At 42.9% G+C, this 18,251-nt stretch overlaps 1 protein-coding gene across 2 annotated transcripts in view; it reads right to left on the bottom strand.

Annotated features, from left to right (window-relative positions):
* Positions 1–611: 611 nt before the first annotated feature.
* Positions 612–18,251, bottom strand: part of LOC309337180 (killer cell lectin-like receptor subfamily F member 1) — a 42,009-nt gene continuing 24,369 nt past the window's right edge. Inside the window, exons 1-6 of one of the 2 annotated variants that reach the window (XM_081853912.1) lie at positions 15,426–16,155; positions 10,101–10,190; positions 8,705–8,830; positions 6,871–7,025; positions 1,825–1,934; positions 612–972 (exon numbers count right to left, since the gene is read on the bottom strand). In XM_081853912.1, coding sequence (XP_081710038.1) covers positions 849–972; positions 1,825–1,934; positions 6,871–7,025; positions 8,705–8,830; positions 10,101–10,190; positions 15,426–15,510 — 690 coding nt within the window. In that variant the 5' untranslated portion in view covers positions 15,511–16,155 and the 3' untranslated portion in view covers positions 612–848. Of the gene's footprint in view, positions 973–1,824; positions 1,935–6,870; positions 7,026–8,704; positions 8,831–10,100; positions 10,191–15,425; positions 16,156–18,251 lie in introns of those variants that run through there. The other variant, XM_081853911.1, reaches the window with a different exon arrangement.

The raw sequence follows: 18,251 nt of genomic DNA, 5'->3' as shown, positions 1-18,251 counted from the left end.
GGTGGTGACTCACCAGGAATGAGACCTTGGGCTTGCAGTTGGCAGTTCCGTGCAAATGTGGACCCAGTGTGCAACAGCTGGGGGGGGGTCATTAGGACTGGAATTGAAAATAAAATTTCCCATATCATAACACCTTTATTCAACTCTTTGGTGTGGCCACACTTGGAATACTGCCCAGTTCTGCTTGCCCCATCTCACAAAGGATATTATGGAGATGGAAAAGTTCAGAGACATTGTTACTATTATTACAATTACATGGGTAGTGCTGTGGTCTAAACCACAGAGCCTAGGGCTTGTCAATCAGAACATCAACGGTTTGAATCCCTGCGACGGGGTGAGCTCCTGTTGCTCAGTCCCTGCTCCTGCCAACCTAGCAGTTTGAAAGCACATCAAAGTGCAAGTAGATAAATAGGTACCGCTCCGGCGGGAAGGTAAACGGTGTGTCCATGAGCTGCTCTGGTTCGCCAGAAGCAGCTTAGTCATGCTGGCCACATGACCCGGAAGCTGTACGCCGGCTCCCTCGGGCAATAAAGCGAGATGAGCGCCACAACCACAGAGTCATCCGCAACTGGACCTAATGGTCAGGGGTCCCTTTACCTTTTACTATTATTTTGCAGTGTCAGATTATACAGCTGATCCTCAATCATGACTTAAAACCAATCTTTTAGTAGCCAAAATAAATTGATTTAGAATTCCATGTTAGGTGTACTGCCTCTGGATTTCACAAAGAGGTATTTTGATGACAACAGAATTATATCTTTACATAAGCTTCTCAGTCACTCAGTGACATTTTTATTGTGCGTTCCTGGCAAATAACAAAAACCCACATAGTTATTGCATTTATCAAACTAAAATAGTAGGAGAGGGTCTTTCTGGCAAATCCACCGAAGTTCACTAATGCAGTGTTCAGAGGTAACTTTATATCTTTTTACAGCACAGTAGTTTCCTTCACCATAGTCTGGTTCTTTAAATCTGTGGAAGAAGCGAAAAATATCTTTTACAAACTTTCTGTTAGCCCACTAAAACTTTAGTTCATAAACAGGCAAGAGAATCACTTGCTTAAATGTTCAGTGCAAATTAAATGTGAAATTTGGCAACATCTCTAATATCCCTTTCTCTACATGAGAATGCTGGCAACGTAATTGGAACCAGTGCAAAAACCAATGCCTCAATTGCACACCAAGATAATCTTAGCTCTAAAAATTGTGCGGTTTTTTTGCTTTGATTAAAAACAATACCAACTCACAAACAATACCACTCACAGATTGTGAGTGAAGTGGAAAGAATTACTCATCCACTCCCTGCCACTGTGGTTCCATGCAGCACTTATAAATAGGGGGAAATGATCCATTCATGCCCCTAAGGATTTTTCCTTCCCCCCAGGAACCAGAGCAAGGGGGGCACATCAATTGAGACCATGAGTGGGGAGTGAAGTGGCCAGTGAATAAAAATGAAAATAGAACTACGCCCATGTCTTCATGGAATGGAAACTTGCCACCCCAGACCTTTTCCCAATTTCAAAGGAGCCAGCCGAGGGAATCTTCTTGGCAGCCAATAGAAGAAGCAAAAAATATCTTTTACAAACTTTCTGTTAGCCCACTAAAACTTTAGCTTATAAACAGGCAAGAGAAGCACTTACTTAAATGTTCAGTGTAAATTAAATGTGAAATTTGGCAACATCTCTAATATCCCTTTCTCTACATGAGAATGCTGGCAACTTAATTGGAATCAGTGCAAAAACCAGTGCCTCAATTGCACATCGAGATAATCTTAGCTCTAAAAATTGTGCTTTTTTTGCTTTGATTAAAAACAATAACAACTCACAGACTCTGATCAAGCTGGGAGCCTGTAATCCATGTCCATTTCTTCTTCGATTTTAATAGTGAGAGTCCAATCCAGTATTTTGAATTTTTAGTAATGCTTTCTATGAAATCCTGCATGAGATAATGTGTTTTTTATAAAAAATATGTTAAATTATTTTCAAGTTGATAACTTCAGAATAAAGCTTACATTAAAGTAAAATAAAGTAGTAAAATGTAAAAGTTGATATTAATTATAACGAAACATTCACCAAGAACAGTAATCAAAGCAGCATTAAGCATTTATAATGCAGGCCTCCCTATTTACACAAGGGTTATGTTGCAAGGAACTGTGCATTTAAGTGAAATTGTGTATATGGGGAACACCATTGAAAAAGCCTCCAAACACGCTTTAAAACATCCATGGGGAAAAGCCGCTGAAAGGCCGTGTGGAATGGGGGGAAAACCAGGGGAACACCAGCTCCTCCTCTGCCACTGCTCCACTGCTTCAGGTTAAGAACGGACCTCCAGAATGAATTAAGTTCTTAACCCAAGGTACTACTGTACTGTTTTTATGTTTCATTTAGGCCGATCTGTGTGGTGTTTTACAACTGAATTACATAAAAAAACCCACCTTTCAACTCACATAAAAATGTAATTTTCTCTGCTGAAACCTTTTATTAAGAAATAATAAATTAAATATTGGATTTTCTGTGAAATAATTCGATACTAGGTGTGTGAGGAATTGAATGGGTGGAGGGGTTTGGGGTTGGAGGAAAGGCGGAAAGAAGAGCTAATTTGTCTGTGGGTAGGGGGCGCAGTCTGGATCTGCCAGGGGTGCAAGATCGCCTAGCTACTGCTCTGACTGGATGTGCACTGAACAGACCTCTAACTCCTACTGATCACACCTGTGGCACAAAACAGGTCGAATCCGCACATTTTATTTTATTGCCCATTTTATTGAAGGAGGGGATTTATCACACTGACTCTTCCAGGGTGTCTTATCTGCTGAACAATTGTAGGAATGACGTTGTGGAAAATGTGGCAAGATTTCTGAGTGACGCTATGAAGTTACTATGAGATCCATACAGAACCACAGCCAGAAATCTGGCTGCTGCATGTGGGACCAACAGAAGTTTCTGAGTCGTCATCTTCAAAGGTAGCCCCACATACAGTGCATTGGGTTAAGTACTTAATTCATTCCGGAGGTCCGTACTTAACCTGAAACTGTTCTTATCCTGAAGCACCACTTTAGTTAATGCGGCCTCCTGCTGCTGCTGCTGCGCCGCCAGAGCACGATTTCTGTTCTCATCCTGAACCAAAGTTCTTAACCTGAAGCACTATTTCTGGGTTAGCGGGGTCTGTAACCTGAAGCGTATGTAACCTGAAGCGTATGTAACCTGAGATACCACTGTAATCCATTCTGGAAGCTATCAGAGCATGGAGCACAGTGGCCAAGTCATCACTGTCCAAAAGGGCTCATAGCTAGCCTACAAGGGCAGATTGCCTCTTCACCTCCTGGATCCGAGATCTGGGACACATATCTTTTCAGGATTCAGTATCAGTTTATTGGCCCACATCCAGCCCATCACCACCTTTGAGCGCTAGTCTAACATCTCACCTGCTTCTCCTCATTCAGATGGAACAGAGAGACAGATCTGCATATAGATATGCAACTTCCTGGACTCAGCCTTGTGCCTAGATGCCCAGGTCCCTGGCGTAGCCAGAAGTGCATTTGCGCAGTTAAATCTAGTGCACCAGCTTGCCAGGGACTGTGCTGAGGAGGGTTGCACTGAGGAGGAATGGTGGGATCCCCCCTCCCCCTGCTCCTGAATCTTCCCAGGAGTAGGAGGACAGTATAGATTTGGAACAGTGGTTTGCAGAGGGACATAGTTCAGAAGGCAGAAGCTGGGAAATACTGGATGGGGAACAGCTAGGAGAAGAAGCACTGGGAGAAAGAGAGCTAACAGACTCACTGTCACTTGAAAGCATTCATTCGCTCAGTCCAAGGTCAAGATAAGGTGGCAGCACAGAAAGCACAGTGGTTGCGAGAGCAGGTTGCGAGACATGGTAGTGACGTGGGTGACTTTTAGTAACCAAAATAAATTGACTTAGAATTCAATTTTAGGTGTGCTACCTCTGGAATTCACAAAGAGGTATTTTGATGACAACAGAATAATACCTTTACATAATCTCAGCCACTCAATGACATTTTTATTGTGTGTTCTTGGCAAATAACAAAAACCCACATAATTATTGCATTTATCAAACTAAAATATCAGAGTAGGAGAGGGTCTTTCTGGCAAATCCACCGATATATAGCACTGCAAGGTTCAGAGGTGACTTTATATTTTATTGTAGCACAAGAGTTTCCTTCAGCATAGTTTGGTTCTGGAAATCTGTGGAAGAAAAAGGTACATCTGAATATCAGGACAGAAGTCTGTTACAACTATTTTTTCATGTTCTTAATAGAAAGCATGAGTGTTCCCAAAATGTACAATAAGCTGGTTGCAGTGCATTTGAATCCTCCAAACATGGATGAGTAGCATCAAAGTGGAGAGAGTGAAGAAAGTCAAGCATAGCTTGATAGTGGGAGCAGCACCATTTCCCCTTTTCCTTTTGGGCCTGGGAAGCAGGATTGCAGCAGTGGGGGCTGCTCCACCAGGGACCAGTGGCAGAGCATATGCCTGTGCTGCCCGAGGAGTCAGGGCATGGAGGGCGCCCTCCCATGTGCCACAGTTCAGGTTAGGAGAGGGGCAGGGAAACTGCTGCCCATCCCCTCCTGCTCTCTGCCACCAGGTCAGGCCTGACCCAGCTGCGGAGGCAGAGCTGCTGTGGCCAGGTGCGCCTCGCCTTGGCCGAGGGCTGCTCTCCGTCGCCAGGTCAGCAGAGCTACAGAGCACAAGGTATGCCACAGGTGAGGAGGGTGGGCAGCAGTACTGCCGCTCTCTCGGCTGCAGCCTACTCACCTGCGTGACCCGGTGGCAGAGCTGCACTAGGCACAAGCGCCGCAAACAACACACAACTCCTTCTGGCGCCCAGCGAGGCTCCAGTGAAGGATCCACTGTGGGGCGCCTGTTTGCACCCCCTCTCAAAATTGCACTCAGGGCCATGCCACCCCCACGCTACACATCTGAATCAAAATGACCTACCAATTTGAAACCTAGGAAGAGTGAATTGGGGCAGATATAGGAACTTGAGAGCAGGAGTTGGCTTGCTTATCCATATTTGGACCTCAGCACGTTCCCAGAGACAATAGATGTGCAACATTCCCTGTTAGACTGTGTCTCATCCCAACTACACTAAACAACCCCAAACTGGTCAGTTGCCCACCCCGGATTAAATGGCATGCTGGGGTGGGGGGCAACCATCATTAACTGCCAATAACCTTCCAGTTCTCCCTTTCTTCTCTCTCCTCTGATTTTCCTCTAAGGAAAGGCCATTATTTTTGGCCAGCTCTTTTTGACCATTTGTGTTTGTTAAGAGTGAAAGAAAGGCCTGAAAATAGAAACAGGGTGAGGTTTTTTAAAGAATTCCATGGAAAATTCCATGTCTCTAGTTATGACAAGGAGCGTGAGGAATTTCTACTATACTTTCACTTTGCATTCTTTCAAAAACTTCACCAGCTGCTCTGTGCAAGACTCTCCACAACAGCCTCCAGAATTCCTTGTATTATCAATGCTGGGGAGGAAGTGATTGAGATTGTGAGTGGGAAGTGGGAAGAGTTACTCATCCACTCCCTGCCACTGTGGTTCCATGCAGCACTTATAAACAGGGGGAAATGTTCCATTCATGCCCTAAGGATCTTTCCTTCCCCCCAGGAACCAGTGCTGTGGAGCAAGGGGGGGCACTTCAGTTGAGACCATGAGTGGGGAGCGAGGCGGCCAGTGAATAAAAATAAAAATAGAACTACACCCAAGTCTTCATGGAATGGAAACTTGCCACCCCAGACCTTTTTCCAATTTCTAAGGAGCCAACTGAGGGAATCTTCTTGGCAGCCAATAGAATAAGCGAAAATTATCTTTTACAAACTTTCTGTTAGCCCACTAAACTTTAGTTTATAAACAGGCAAGAGAAGCACTTGCTTAAATGTTCAGTGCAAATCAAATGTGAAATTTGGCAACATCTCTAATATCAGTCCCTAGCTACCCCATTCTCTACATGAGAATGCTGGCAACGTAATTGGAACCAGTGCAAAAACCAGTGTCTCAATTGCACATCGAGATAATCTTAGCTCTAAAAATTGTGCGGTTTTTTTGCTTTGATTAAAAACAATAACAACTCACAGACTCTGATCAAGCTGGGAGCCTGTAATCCACATCCATTTCTTCTCCAATTTTAATAGTGAGAGCCCAATCCAGTGTACTGCATTTTTTGTAATGTTTTTTAAGAAATCCTGTATGAGAGATAATGTGTGTGTGTATATATATATATATATGTATATATATATACACATATATATAATTATTTCCAAGTCGATAAATTCAGAATAAAGCTTACATTAAAATAATATAAAGTAATAAAATGTGAAAGTTGATAGTAATTATAATGAAACATTCACCAAGAACAGTAATCAAAGCAGCATTAAGCATTTATAATGCAGGCCTCCCCATTTACGCAGGGGTTACATTGCAAGGAACTGTGCATTGAAGTGAGATTGCGTATAGTGGGAACATCGTCGAAAAAGGTCCAAACACGCTTTAAAACATCCATGGGGAAAAGCCACTGAAAGCTGTGTGGAATGGGGGGGGGGACAATGGGACCACCATTTATTTATTTCTAAATAAAAAGAGGACTTGGGCTACAGTTACAGGGATTTGCTTGCAACTTCTGCTTTGGTTCTCATTAGTCAAGCTCCCCAAGACCTTCTCTAGACACTGATGAACTGGCCATGGGGGGGAATGGGATGAAGCACTAAACAAGGCCCTACACTCCACATGCTTCTCAAGTCACCAACCATGATCTCATTGCAGAGCTACTAAGCTAGAGTTAAGCTCAGCTGGACTCAGGCTTCCTTCAGAATTAACCTGCATGTGAATGCATTGCCTGAAATATGCAATTGTCCCCTTACCAGCTCCTCCTTGTCTAGGATGACCAGCAGTTGAGAATCCCTTGTTGAACAGTCATGTTTGCTCTCATCCCAGGTTTTCATATTTTCTGATGGCCAGTAGCACTTGTCCCTGTGGAGCTGCCATTGCAAAGGGCACACTTTGCAAGGGGAATTATCTGTGGAAGGAAAGACACTTAATGATTATGACTGGGCCTCCATTTCGATTGTGAAAAATATAACTGCTCTTCAACGGTAAAGACCCAGCATCTCTCGGCTGAGTGAAGTTGTCCAGTAAATTGATGGTTTGCAAGGTGCTCTTTGAAATTCCTCAAAGCTGGGGTCCAACAAATTTTTATGTTATTCACTCCCCCCCCCCCTTTTAGTGTACATACATTTGCCACAGTTCTTTTGAAGGAAGAGCCCTGATCCAGATCACGCTCTCCATTTGCACCAGGTCTCAGTGCTGGCTTCTCACCCAAAAACATGCCCTCTGTTTGAGCCAGAAGGTGCTTTTTAGGGGAGAATGGGGGGGGGGGGAGGCGAGACAATAGCTGTCAGGTGGGGAGGTGATTTTTATGGGAAACAGGCGTGTAGATTGATTCAGTTCGCCCCCTTTAAAGCTTCTTTTATAGTCCTGATCCAATTCAGTCCTCCCTGCACACTCAAAATCCTTTTGAATATAAAAAGATACAGAGATCAAAGTACAGATCTCTCACATCATGCCATCGCAAATGCAAGTTTTTTACTCGCCTAGTTTTTGCGGCTTAATGAGTTCAGAAAGAGGAAACTGGAGCCCTCTAGAGGAAAAAGATGGAGATGATGTTTACAAGACAAATTGCAGCCTTACATGTCCAAGCTGGTCTCCACAGTCTGTCTCATGGTAGCTCCGTGTTGACAATACTGTGGTGAGGTGGGGGTTGGGGGGGGCTGTCAGTCTCCATAAGACCTGAGTCCCTTCTAATTCCTGGGGTCCTGGATCCAGAAAAGTTTAAAATCTAATGGAGGATTCCATATTAACCAACCAGGTGAGTTAATAGCCTTAAATGCTGTCTTTGGTATAACAAAGGAAGTGGTTTTGGGCCAAAAGGCAAATGGGTGGGTCCCCCTCCCTCACCTGGCTCTTAGTGAGAAAGGCAGTGGCCAGAGTTGAGTGTGAAGTTAGCTCTAGAATGAAACCACTGATAATTGATAATTCAGGACCATAGGGAGCGGGCCTATTCTGAGGGAGACCATGGGCTTCATCTAGCTCAATTTTGTCTACACTGACCAGCAGCAGTTTGAGACACTGCCCAGGGATTGAATCTGGGACTTTCTGCATCCAAGATTGGTGCTCTGCCACCAAACTATGAGAACACCACCTGGAGTACCGTGTCCAGTTCTAGGTGCCACAATTTAAGAAGGATTTTGACAAGCTGGAATGTGTGCTGCCACACGGGAGATGGAGCAGGTCTGTTTTCTCCTGCTCAGTAGGGTTGGACCTGAAACAATGGATTCAAGTGGCAAGGAAAGAGACTCTGACTAAATATCAGGAAAAAAATTCTGACAGTAGAAGCTGTTTGACAGTGGAACGGTCTTCCATGGGAGATGGTGGACTCTCCTTCCCTGGAGGTTTTTAAGCAGAGGCTGGATGGCCATCTGTCACGGATGCTTTAGCTAAGATTCCTGCATTGCAGGGGATTGGACTTCCAACTCTACAATTTTATGAGTCTATAAAATGAATGAATTTCAATTAATGAAATTAGTTTCTTTACAGAAGGTTTTATGCCTCAAAACAACATAGATGTGAACTGAAAGCAAGAACTTACATACAATTACTATGCTTGAAAGAGACAGCAGTACAATATATCAGTTGTACCTGAGGAATTATACTGATTTTGATTGCAGAAGTTGTGTCTTAGGGAAGCCAGAAACATGACTGTTGAGGCATTACATCCACCATTGTTCAGTAGAATTTTTCCCTTGTCAGCTTCCAACTGCAAAGCTGTCCCCACAAAACAAAGAAAGCCAGTTAAACGAGTAGGCATAATGTTAAGGCAAAAATTCAAAATTTAGAGGCCAAGGAATGAGAGAAGAAGATGGATATGATAAGACAATGGTGACACACTTCTGCCATTTTATTCCTGTTACAATCTTTATCTGGGGCAGCAACTTGGTCTAACACAGCCACCAGCTCCCTTCTTCTGATATTCACCAGCAAACTATTATTAATGTAACGGGGAAGAACAGCTTATTATTCAGGCCTCAGATACCCGTTTTCACCTCAGCTTTGGGAGTTGTTTGCCTCACACCTCCCTCTCTCACTGACTTACCCAACTGGCATTACTTCTCCTCAGCTGTCAATCTACTCCCAATTGACAGCTAATCAGAATATGTGAACTACCAGGAAGACAATTGGGTATCCAATCTCTCCTTGGCTGAGTTTGCATACAATTGCACTCCTCATGCTTCATCACAGCAGGCCCCTTCTTTGCTATCCTCGCACCTTCCCATCCCCGACCGACTCCCTGTCAGTGCCGGCAGCAGAAGACTTCATAGAAGAACTGACAGGAATACAGAGTTTGCTAAAAGAGAGTTTTGGATTGTGCTAAGGAAGCCTGTAAGAGATTGGCTGATGCACACAGAATACCTGGCACCGAGATTAAGGTGGGAGATCAGGTACGGCTGTTGACACGTGATTTGCCACAGAAAGGCAGGTGCAAGAAATTGGCGCCACAGAGTATGGGCCCATTTGAAGTTGTAGATCAGATCAACCCTGTGACTTTCTGGCTTCGATTGCCTGTATCCATGAAGATTCACCACATCTTCTGCTGATCAGTTTTGTTGCCTGTTGTGCCTGCACACCCTTACCAGGCACCTAGACAAACACCTCTGCCTCCTGTCATGGTAGAAGGAGAGGGGGAGTATGAAGTAGAACAAATTCTAGACTCCACAATGCGAAGAACTTTCAACACCTGATTTTGTGGAAGGGGTATGGCCCTGATGAAAGCTCATGGGAGTACGCAGAACATGGCCATGCACCAGACTTGTAAAGGGTCTCCATATGCTCCAACCCAGCCAACTGAAACCACTGGGGTGGGGGGAGAAGGAGGGCTCTGGAGAGGGGGCCAGACCAAATGGGCTGGAGCTAATGGAAGATGTGCTAACTGTTTTTATTTAGACAATCATTGTGTACATGCTTTTATTGTATGGTAAACCACTTCAGGATGCCACATGGACAGCAATTCATAAATGAAATAATAAATAATACTCACCCAAGACTGTCACAGCCACCCCCAGGATGATGATCACAAAGCCACTTGCCCACAGGGTGATCCAATACCAACAGGGAACCCCGGAAGCATCTGTGAGGAGTGGGAAAACTTGAATGATGTGAGTCAGCAGTGCCTAGAATAGAATTTCCTGTAACTCATTGTTCTCGAAGCTACCAGCATGAGTTTGACCAAACTGCAGGAGGCAGTGGAAGACAGGAATGCCTGGCGTGCTCTGGTCCATGGGGTCACGAAGAGTCGGACATGACTAAACGACTAAAAAACAACAAATTGCAGGCTAACAAACATCACAGGGCGAAGGCTGGGTGATATGTTTTGGTTTTTGACACACAAAAAATCCCTTCAGGAGGCAACAGGCAAATGGTATATGTTTAGTAAACTGCCAACATACCAAAATGCACTGTATTAGGGGATGGCTCAAAAAAACAGTGTGCTAGGCAAAATTGCAAACAAAAAATGTGCACATTAGGAGAAATGCACACTAAAACGTTGAATTGTCAGGAGGAGTTTAAAGGGGTGTGTGGAAGTGGTGTAGGAATGTGGAGATCTGCCAGGCTAAACTTGTGTAATTTAGAAGGGCTTGTGAAGAAGTTCACAAAAGACAAAAATAAGAGTGAGATTTGATGGAGCTGGCACGATAAGGAGAAAAGCTGATCTCCCATTCCACATGCAAGAAATGAGCAGTCTCTGTTGGAGCAATATTTTGTTGTGATGGCCTGGGAATCGGATTCAGAGGCTGAACCTGAGGAATCCCAGCCTGCACAGAAGTCCCCGCCTCCAGGACCGGCTGAGCCGGGACTGGGGCTTGAACCTGAAGGGCAATCACTTGTGCCGGATCCTCACTTGTGCCAGATTCCCCAGCTGAATCTGCTCTGTCTCTGGAGGTGATTGAGGACCCATTGCCTGCAGGTGCTCCACTCTCATCCCCGTCAGGGGAAGGTGAGGTTGCCTCTGGGTCCAGCAACCCTCCAGCCTCTCCTGAGCTGCAGAGGCTCAGGGCAGAGAGGCAGAGGGAACTAAGTTCCCGCAGGAGCAGTGCTCGCCTCCAGGCCAGGAGAGGCGAGTCACCTGTGGACCGGGGCCACCCTATGCCTCAGTGGAGATAAAAGCCAGCCAGCCCAGACCCAGGTTGCGGGAGCAACATTGTTGGTAAGCTGTTCCTGCTGGCACCCTGTCCTGCTCTTCTGCCAGAGTTCCTGACCTCACCCGACTCCTTGCCTTGGACCCAGCTACAGCTTTGACGGACAGCCCCCATACCAAACCCTCGACCTCGGACTGGACTCGGACCTTGCTGCACGGTAACGTCCCGGGACCAGCACACATATAATCATCAAAGCATTGCCATTCGTTTTTTATTTTTTGATTTGACTGCTGTCGTATGGATGCTGTTAATTTAGCCAATTTAAAATATTAATTTAATTTGAGAATCCATTCCTCCTCGGTAGGTAGTTCTTTAGCTTTCCATTTAGATGCTATTACTATCCTAGCTGCAGTGGTCGCATATAAGAAAATTCTTTTTTTCCATTTCGGTATTTATTTTCCTAAAAGGCTCAGTAGGTAAGCCTCTGGTTTTTTCGTTAATGGGATTTTAATCATTTTTTTCCAACTCCTCATGTATTTCTCCCCAGAAGTACTTAATCGGGGTGCAACTCCACCACACAGGCATTGTTGTACCAGCTTCCTTGTTGCATTTCCAACAAAGGTTGGATTTCAGTTGATAGATTTTTGCTAATGTGACTGGGATTAAATACCACCTGTAGAACATTTTGATGAAATTTTATTTTATTGTACTACAGGCAGTAAACCTTATATCTTCCTGCCAAAGTTTCTCCCATTGCTCTAAATATATTGTGTGGCCGAATTTTGCACCCATTTAATCATTGTCTTTTTCACTTCCTTGTCAATCATGTCCAAATCTAGCAAAAGGTTATATATTTTAGATAGTAATATTTCGTTGTTTTTTAAATAATGTTTCATGCATTAATGAATTCCCTTTAGAAAAAAAAGACATGCTAATATGCTTCAATTAAGAATGTAAATGCATCAAAACAATAAATTATCAATGACATATGTATGTATGTAGAGAAAATAAAAACAATCAGAATGCAACGATAAAGGTAAAATTGATTCTAGAGAAGACGAGTAGCGGTGGAGGGAAGCTAAACAGGGTGGTGGGTTTCTTTTATTTTGTTAATGTTTTTTCTTTTCTTTTTGGGATATTGTATAATGATTTAATGTTTCTTTTCTGTTATGTATTATTTCTCTTTTTTAAATTAAATTGTATTATGGAAAATCTAAACAAAAATACAAAAGAAAGAAAGAAAGAAAAAGAAATGAGCAGTCTCTGATACCAATGTACTGATAAACTTTGCACCCTGAAAATCTCATCATTGTTCGTAACCCCTTGACTATGCTCAGCTCGCTGTCATTGATTTTGTGCTCCTCTTGCTATATGGCCTGATTGAATATATATTGCAGCTTTCTGGTGTCTGTTGTGTGTGTGTCAGCTGTCAGCAGCATGCTTTGTCAAAGGAGGGAAGAGAAAGAGAGCGAAGGAAATAAACCATCTTTTATTTCTGATGTTTTGTATTAGTTTGAATTTTAAAAATCTTCAGAAAAAATTCATCCACTAATAGGAAGCAGGTTGAAATACTTTGCTATTTTTATTTAGAGGAAAAAGTGGATGTGTGACATTTATATACATTTATATACATTCCCTAAATGGTCTAATTTCAGAAGTCTTGCAGCCAATAGCTATGGAAATTTCATTCCAATACTGTAATCTATTTGCCTGATAAAACCACTTCCTTTTTTCATTTTGTAAATTGACATGTTTTTAGCTTTCATTTGATATTATCGCCATTAAAACGCACAATAAAACAATTGCATCAAGACATAAAAATTCCTTTAAAACATGGCAGTAATTAAAACATGAGCTTTATGCTGAGAAATCTGTGTAAACAGGGGCATCTTCAAAAGCCCGCAGAATGCCAATAGAGATGAATATGCTTGTATGCTTGTATTTCATCATGGAGTGCCCTCCATATCGCTAGAGCTATCGGTGAAAGGAGCCCACCTCCCACAAGCTAAGAATCAGGAAGCTGTGGCAAGACTAATTGGGCTTCATTTGTACTTTTAATACCCTTACCTGCCAACGAAAGGGAAGTTGTTCTTTTAGGAAATCTGGTCCAGAGCTGTTTAGGGCTTTATACATAAGTAAGAAGACCTTAAAAAGCTGGCTTGATATCTAATGGGCAGCCAGTGCAAATCCCTTCCTACAGGCATGAGATGTGCCTGGTAAGACAGACATGGTCCAAATGGAAGTTACTCTGCCCGTCCAATTATTTAGTTGACTACCAATATTGCTCATTAACCTGACAAAAAGAAATGGAGCACCAGATGCTAAAATACAAAGCATTCTCTTTAACCAGGAAGTGGACCTGAGGTGGAAAGAAGTTCTGCAGCAAAAACTTTGGCCATTGCATTTGAAAACATGTCCTGGGTTGCAGTGAGAGAAATGAGTCACCAACCTTGTTGGGCAGGCCCAGTGGGGAACAGGTGTTAGCAGAGAAAAGGACAGGCAGGCGCTTAGTTTTCACCATGAGTCGCCTCCGTGGCTCAGTAGGTACATAGGAAAAGGATGTGGGTGGAGCGGGTGGTCAGGCAACAGGCTCACACCTTTAAACTGTGCCTTGGCCAGGATATTGGGTGCAGCATCTATAGAAGTGTTTTTTATTCACTAGGCTGGGGGAAGGAGTGTTGTAGAAGAAGCAACAAGCAAAGACCCATCTACGTGCACGCTTCATGCTACACACATGCTTTGAATTTGAATAAAAGCATATTATAACATCTTATTTTCCAAGCTAACCAGCATATGTAATTTTATATGCATTGTCCTCAATTCGGCATCCTTTTAAAAAAATAATCTTATTTATAATTTTCATTTATATACGTTACAATAGTTCAACAATAATTCTAACATATCAAACCTCGGCTCCCTTCCCCCTCTTTCTGCGGTTCCTTACATTTATTTATTTATTCATCATTTCCTGCATACTCCAAATTATCTTCACTTATTCTTTTATGCTCACATATATCTCATATATTGTTTCTTTTTTTATAAAAAAAACCCTGCAGGTATTTACAATAATCCTGCCCATGTCATAATGTCTGTTTACAATTTATTTGTAAATATTCACTGAACCATTTCCATTCCTTTCTAAAAATCTTTAAGATAACACATTTGTAAAAAACAAACCCAGAAGCTTTTCTTTGGGGAATTATAGGAATAGAACTACCTAAACAGTATAGAAATTTATGTATGCAACTACAGCTGCAAGAACGTTATTTGCCCTCAAATGAAAAGAAGTCCAGAGGAGAAAAGACTGGCTACAGAAATTAAGGGACTATGCAGAAATGGCAAAACTCACCGGAATAATAAGTAATCAAGACAACAAACTTGTTATAAAAGAACAAATGACATCCTTGGTCCTGTTTCTGCTTTTTTGTTACAAATACTACATAGAAGGAAATTGTGCTGAGAATCATAGAGGTATTACTAGGTATATAAATGCACTTCTTGATGATCAGAAATAACTCCAGGTTTCTTTACAAGGAATAAATTGAATATTGAAACATTTCTGCTCGCATCATGTTTAAAAACATGCAGCCAGATCTTGATTTCATTTTTATGTGAACTTCAAATGACAACTCCCTCTCCCTTTACTTATTCAGAGACCCTTCACACTTGTGTGGCACTGATCATTTAAAAAGTCAGCTTTAACTTTGTGGGTTGCTTCCAACCATTTATTTATTTTTAATGAAAGTTCATCCGCATTTACTTCAGATTTCTCCCACATTTTTATATGCAGTTTTCATGTATACACATTTTGGCAAGCAATTTCCTCTGAATTTTTGTATGTTATTTAAATGAGTGTCTGCACTTTTATAGACACCAGTATATGCATATTTGTGTATATTTTGTGGCTGAGGAAGTGCATTGCAAAATTCAAACACAAGTGCGAATTTTGAAAGACAGTTTTGTTTTATTTCGAATAGTGCAATTTTGGTTGTTTCTCATGAAAATGCAAACAAAACAGAAATTCTTCCCCATCCCTAGGTGTCATGCACCCTTCTGTATTTCCGTCTCATTATTCAAACAAAAATACTGCTTATAAGGGTCCAAATGAATTTTCTACAAATAGGATAAATCTAAAGGAAAAGGAAAATCATGTCCATCTGTCAACTGATACATTACAGTGGAATCAGACAAAAACTGGAAGATATGAGGGGGTCTGAACTGAGTACCTTGTTTCTGAGCCACAGCGGCAGTTCCTGATGCAGCCCTCCTAGACTGGAAGTTCAAAGCAGTATAACCATCTTCCCCCTCCATTGGCAAGCAGAGGCTGCAGAGAAGCCTCTCAGAGAGCAGGGCTGTCAAAGGAGCACTGAAGGTTTGCTGCTATAGCCTGAGCTGATGGCCAAAGATCTCTTTCCGGAGCAGCTCTTCTCTTCAACCACAATACATACAACACATTCGCACCCTTATTAGGTGGTTAGGGCAGCAGGTGGAGGGCAGGGTTGTTGTTCTTGTTTTAAAAAACGTTTTTGTGAGTTGCTCAGTTTGTATTGTTCAGCTTCTGGTTTGGAGTTTGGCTTTTGGAAGTCTCCAATTATGGATTATAGCTAAACCATCTAGAGATGTGACTGAGGTTTCCATGAATGAGACTGGATAGCTCAGCTGGTTAGAGCGTGGTGCTCATAATGCCAAGGTTGCAGGTTCAATCCCTGTATGTGACAGCTGCATATTCCTGCATTGAAGGAGGTTAGACTAGATCAGGGGTCTGCAACCTTTAAGACAAAAAGAGCCACTTGGACCCGTTTCCAAAAAAAACAACAACAACTGGGAGCCGCAAAAACATTGCAACATTTAAAACAAATATAACACTGTATATATTGTTTCTTGCCTTAATGCTGTATATACAGGATCGTGCAGTCAGCTGTCAATCTCAAGAAAAAAGGACAAATAGCTAATTAAAATATTTAATTTACAACCAGGTAACTGACATCAGAGTGAGAGGCGAAGGGGAGGCTCCCAGATTCTGCAGGCAAAGGACCCAGCACCAGGGGGGGAGAAGCAGCTTGGTAGAGGGGGCAGGAAATCAGCGCAACACCAGGGATAAAGGGGGGCAGATGGGGGAAGCGGAGAGAGAGCTCCGGGATTCTTCTCTGTACATCACTGAGTAGAACCCTCCACTAGCCACGCCCTCCCTGCGCAGAAGACTCCCGCGCAGTGAGAGGAGGAGGCGACTGGGAGTCAGACAGCTTCTATGCTGGAAGAGGTTTAAGAAATGCCCACAGACGGATTCTGCTAGCGACTGAGACAGCTACGCGGAGATGGGCTGTGCAGTCAGAACGGTTTAAAAAGGCAATTAAGCCTAGAGAGGCGGCAGTTTACGCACGAGTAACTCAGACCCGAAAGTGTACCATAAATCATAATCAGTGCCTGATGTAAATTATTTTATTATTTCTTTGTTTGACCCCTCAGAATTACTCCTCCTCATAGAAATAAACATTAAATTAGCAAGTTACCTTTTTTTGAGTGTGTGTTCTTCACTCCCCTTCAAAACAGTGACCAGTGTATATGGCCCCTTTCAATGCAGCCTGCTTACAAAGGCGGGACGACAAAGACCAGCAATAAGCTGTTGCATAACGTTCCCCAAGGAAAGCGTTAGCTATTCATAGAATCCTAGAGTTGGAAGAGACCCCAAGGGCCATCGAGTCCAACCCCCTGCCAAGCAGGAAACACCATCAGAGCACTCCTGACATATGGTTGTCAAGCCTCTGCTTAAAGACCTCCAAAGAAGGAGACTCCACCACACTCCTTGGCAGCAATTCACCAAACTTTCACCAAACTTTCCCCTGCTTAAGTTTAAAAAGGGGCTTCAAGCAACTAAAAAGGGGCTTCAGGCAACTAACTCCACGTGGAATTCCACGCGACCGCGACTTGCTATGCCCAATAAGTGTGTTCTTCACTCCCCTTCAAAACAGTGACCAGTGTATATGGCCCGTATATGGCCCCTTTCAATGCAGCCTGCTTACAAAGGCGGGACGACAAAGACCAGCAATAAGCTGTTGCATAACGTTCTGCAAGGAAAGTGTTAGCTATTCACCAAACTTCCCCCTGCTTAGTTTAAAAAGGGGCTTCAGGCAACTAAAAAGGGGCTTCAGGCAACTAAAAAGGGGCTTCAGGCAACTAACTCCCATGTGGACTTGCCTATAGTAAGATGGCGGCCGCCTCAGAAGACCACATGGGCAGATAAGATGGCTGCTGGGGCGATCCAGTTACCCAGCAACAGCACAGCTGATTCCGGCGCTTTTAAAAGCAGCCGGCAAAGCAAGCGTTGGAGCGCCGAAGCCACCTAACCCCCACAAGGAGAATGCTGCGCATGTGACCAAATAGCGAGGACTTACTTTGCTAGAGACAAGCCCCGACGCTACCACAAGCCTCCCTCTCTTCCCGCCGCCCAGCCCCCCAAGAAAAAACCCCCACTTCAAACGGTCACAAAGCACAAATTCCACGCGACCGCGACTTGCTATGCCCAATAATCAATGCCCAAAATGCCATAGAAAATTAATCAGGGCCCCAGTGTACCATAAATCATAATCAGTGCCTGATGTAAATAATAATTAATAATGAGGGTCCAATGTCATCCTCATCATTATAAAAATACCTTTTTTGACACTTTTTATTATTTCTTTGTTTGACCCCTCAGAATTACTCCTCCTCATAGAAATAAACATTACATTAACAAGTTACCTTTTTTTGAGTGTGTGTTCTTCACTCCCCTTCAAAACAGTGACCAGTGTATATGCCTCCTTTCAATGCAGCCTGCTTGCAAAGGCGGGACGACAAAGTTTTTTTTTAATTATTATTATTTATTTATTTTATCTTATTTTGAATATTATTATTATTATTATTATTATTATTATTATTATTATTATTTATATATATATAATGCGTTCAACTGTTTTTTAAACAGAAGGGGTGGGCACTGTAGGCAGGGGGCAGTAACTGCCCTTGCTCCTGATCAAGCAAATAAATTTAAAGTAACCACTAAATAAAATGAGTTG

Source organism: Podarcis erhardii, assembly GCF_964252035.2.
Source record: "Podarcis erhardii genome assembly, chromosome: 2".
NCBI lineage: Eukaryota > Metazoa > Chordata > Lepidosauria > Squamata > Lacertidae > Podarcis > Podarcis erhardii.
Note: the sequence above shows the minus strand (reverse complement) of the source record. Positions and strands in the feature narration are given on the sequence as shown.